This window comes from Setaria italica, chromosome VI (genome assembly GCF_000263155.2).
Source record: "Setaria italica strain Yugu1 chromosome VI, Setaria_italica_v2.0, whole genome shotgun sequence".
NCBI classification, from domain to species: domain Eukaryota; kingdom Viridiplantae; phylum Streptophyta; class Magnoliopsida; order Poales; family Poaceae; genus Setaria; species Setaria italica.
In genome coordinates, this window is record NC_028455.1 from 23,251,979 (window position 1) to 23,256,053 (window position 4,075).

Here is a 4,075-nt window from a genome sequence, read left to right on the forward strand (position 1 = left end):
CCGGCGGCGTTTGCACCTCCGTCCACTCGGCCACGAAATCGGCAAGTACCTGGGATTTGATGGCGGTGCGGGGGACGTAGGTGATACCCTGGTCCATAAGCTCAACCGCCCACTTCGCGATCCTCCCTGTTGCATTTGGGTTCCGGATTACCTCACCAAGCGGGAATGAAGAGACAACCGTTACCGGATGGGAGGTGAAGTAGTGACGCAGCTTCCTCTTCGTGAGGAGGACGGCGTAGATGAGCTTCTGGATCTGCGGATATCGTGACTTGGATTCGGACAACACCTTGCTGATGAAGTATACCGGGCGTTGCACCTTGAGAGCGTGCCCCTCCTCCTCCCGCTCCACCACTAGGGCCGCGCTGACCACCTGGGTGGTCGCCGCGACGTAGAGTAGGAGGGCCTCGCCGTCGGCCGGCGGAACCAGGATTGGGGCCTTCGTCAGGAGGTCCTTGAACCGGTCAAGCGCCTCCTGCGCCTCGCTGGTCCACTCGAAGCGGTCGGATTTCTTCAGGAGCCGATAGAGGGGGAGTCCTCGCTCGCCGAGGCGCGAGATGAAGCGGCTTAGGGATGCTAAGCATCCCATGACGCGCTGCACTCCCTTCATGTTCCGGATCGGCCCCATGCCGTTGATGGCCGCTATCTTTTCCGGGTTCGCCTCGATGCCGCGTACGGAGACGATGAAGCCTAGCAGCATGCCCCTTGGGACACCGAACACGCATTTCTCTGGGTTAAGCTTGATATGCTTATCCCTTAGCCTTCCGAAGGCTAGCTCCAGGTCGGGGACAAGCCGATCGCTCTTCCTGGATTTGACCACGATGTCGTCGACATAAGCCTCAACGGTTCGCCCGATGAGATCTCCAAAGCACTTGAGCATACACCGCTGGAAGGTAGCCCCCGCGTTCTTGAGGCCGAATGGCATCTTAACGTAGCAGTAGGGGCCAAAGGGGGTGATGAAGGAGGTGGCGAGCTGGTCGGCCTCTTTCATCGCGATCTGGTGGTAGCCGGAGTATGCATCGAGGAAGCTGAGTGTTTCGCACCCGGCTGTCGAGTCGACTATTTGATCTATACGCGGCAAAGGGAACGGATCCTTTGGACACGCTTTGTTGAGACTGGTATAATCGACACACATTCTCCATTTCCATTCTTTTTCGGTACAAGAACAGGATTGGCCAACCACTCGGGGTGGTGTACTTCCTTGATGAAGCTGGCCGCTAGGAGCTTTTCGAGCTCTTCGCCAATGGCCCTGCGCCTTTCTTCATCGAAACAGCGCAAGCCCTGCTTCACCGGTTTAGAGCCGGCCCTGATGTTCAGGGAATGCTCGGCGACTTCCCTCGGGATGCCTGGCATGTCCGAGGGCTTCCACGCAAAGACATCGCTGTTTGCGCGGAGGAAGCCGACGAGCGCGCTTTCCTATTTGGGGGATAGGGCTGCGCTGATTCGCACCACCCCTCCGCTGGAACAACCGGGATCGAGGGGGACTTCTTTGATACCTTCGGTGGGCTCGAAGGGGGTTCCTGACCGCTTGGCGTCGGACTAGTCCTCACCGGTTTCCTCAAGCTGGGCCACCATGTCGCCCGAGACGGTGGTAGCCGCGGCGTACTCGCAGCACTCGACGTCGCACTCGTATGCCTTCTGGAAGGTCGTGCCGACGGTGATGACTCCGTTGGGTCCCGGCAGCTTGAGCTTGAGGTAGGTGTAGTTGGGGATTGCCATGAACTTCGCGTAGCACGGGCGGCCCAAGATGGCGTGGTAGGTTCCGCGAAAGCCCACCACCTCGAAGGTGAGGACCTCCTTTCTGTAATTGGAAGGGGTCCCGAACGTGACGGGCAGGTCGATCTGCCCGAGGGGCGTCGCCTGCTTCCCTGGCACAACGCCATGGAAGGGGGCCTTGCTAGGACGGAGACGGGAGCGGTCGATCCTCATGGCGTCGAGGGTCTCAGCGTAGAGGAGGTTGAGGCCACTTCCCCCATCCATGAGTACCTTGGTGAGACACGTCGTGCCAATGATGGGGTCGACGACGAGAGGATAGCGCCCTGGGTGCCGGACGCGTCCAGGGTGGTCGGATCTGTCGAAGGTGATGGCCGGCGCGGACCAATCGAGGAAAGTCGGGGTCGCAAGCTCTGCGGCGTAAACCTCCTGACGCTCTAGCTTGTGATGGCGCCTGGTGTCGTACGCGGCGGGACCCCCGAAGATCATGAAGCAGCCGTCCACTTTAGGAAAGCCATCTTCCTTCTCCTCGTCGCCCTTCTTTTCCTCATCGGGCTTCCGTTTCCGATCACCCTTCACCGGGTTGCCCACGAAGAACCTCTTCATGAGGTTGCAGTCTTTGTAGGCGTGTTTGACGGGGAACTCGTGGTTCGGGCACGGTCCCTCGAGCAGCTTGTCGAAGAAGCCGGGTGCGCCCTCGGGGGGCGGCTGCCCTCGCTTGCGTTCGACTGCGGCCACAAGGGGGGCCTCGCGCCGCTGCTTGCTCTTCTTCTTCTGTTGTTGGCGGTTGGAGGTGCCTTCGCTGGCGTCCTCCTCCCGCTTCGCCTTGCCTTTGGAACGATCAAAAATCGCTCCGACGGCCTCTTCGCCAGAGGCATAGCTAGTGGCAATGTTGAGGAGTTCCTCCGTGGTTCGTGGGCCTCGGCGTCCTAGTTCGTGGACGAGGGGCCGGCAAGAGGTCCCTGCTAGGAAAGCTCCTATGACGTCGGCGTCGGCGACGTTGGAGAGCTCGGTGCACTTTCTGGAGAAGCGCCGGATGTAGTCCCGGAGGGACTCTTCCGCCCCCTGGCGGCAGCTCCGGAGATCCCAGGAGTTGCCAGGGCGAGTGTATGTCCCTTGGAAGTTTCCTACGAAAACCTCCTTCAGGTCGTTCCAGTTACGAATGCGTCCTGAAGGGATGTGCTCTAGCCAGGCTCTCGTGGAGTCTGCCAGAAACAGGGGTAAGTTGCGGATGATGAACAGGTCATCGTCCGCCCCGCCGGCCTGACATGCGAGCCGGTAATCGCTGAGCCATACTCCAGGGTTGGTCTCCCCCGAGTATTTGGCCACACTCGTAGGTTGCCGGAAGCGCGGCAGGAAGGGCGCATTCAGGATGCGCGCTGAGAAGGCCCGAGGTCCAGCTGCTCCAGGGCTCGGACTGCGGTCCTCCCCACTGTCGTAGCGTCCGCCACGGTGGACGTGGTAGCCTCGGTCCGCCCCGTCCACCCTGTCCGCGCGGGAACGTCTCCGCACGTTCAGTGTATCGCGGATGTCGCGAACGGGACCGACGCGTTGGTGGACGGATCAGGCCTCGCCTATCGCGAGTGGCGGTGCTCGCTGGGCGGTCGCAGCTGGATTCGCCTCCGGAAGGGGTTGATGGACAGATTCCCCCCGCCGCTCCGGGGGGGCGCCCTGTGTTGCCCTACTGGCGTTCTGGCCGCGTCGTCGAGAAGCCGAACTTTCCGCCTGCTGGACGGCGGTGCACTCGAGCAGGTTACGCATCTCTTGGCGCACCCGTTGCTCCTCAGGCGTTGCCGGCTCGGGGAGCTGTCGGAGCAGCACCGTCGCGGCGGCGACGTTCTGGCTGGCGCGGGCAAAGAGCGGTGGACGTTCTCCATCCGCACAGATGCGTTCCTGGACGTCGCGCGCTCGTTGTCGTGCTCCCCCCTCGTGGCGGGGGTGCTCTACTTCTTGGCATGCGCCCATGTGCGCTTCCGGTTGCCGAGAGCCCTCTGGTGCCCTGGGTAGGGCCCCAGTCGTAGCTGCGGCGCGCGATGGGGGGGCCCGTTGCCTCTCCTCGGCACCATCGCCATTGGACCCCTCGGAGTGCGCGTCAGCCATGAAGCACTCGCGCGAGGGGTGTGGATCCTCGTTACTGGAGCCAGCGTCGGAGACTGTCCTCGCCATGCCCGCGAGCTCGTTGCTCGCGGGTGACGTGGTGAAGGACCGCGCTAGGGGGCGGCCGTAAGCACCCGTGGCGTTGCATAGCCCGAAGGGCCATCCTTCTGGTGAAGCCCTTCCGGCTGGCGTCCGGCCGCTCGTCGTCATCCTGGCAGTGGTGCCGAGGGCAGCAGGACGAGCGGGCAGGACATGGACAGGGATCAGC

At 62.4% G+C, this 4,075-nt stretch overlaps 1 protein-coding gene across 1 annotated transcript; it reads right to left on the minus strand.

The window, feature by feature from the left end:
* Nucleotides 1-1,536: 1,536 nt before the first annotated feature.
* On the minus strand, nt 1,537-1,977 carry LOC111257710. The gene has a single exon (XM_022827750.1). It carries the CDS (start codon nt 1,975-1,977, stop codon nt 1,537-1,539), a length of 441 nt encoding a protein of 146 aa, XP_022683485.1.
* Between the last annotated feature and the right edge of the window lie 2,098 nt (nt 1,978-4,075).

Coding starts and splice junctions, on each gene's coding strand:
- LOC111257710 (XM_022827750.1), bottom strand. CDS start 1,977: ATGGATGGGGGAAGTGGCCTCAACCTCCTCTACGCTGAGACCCTCGAC.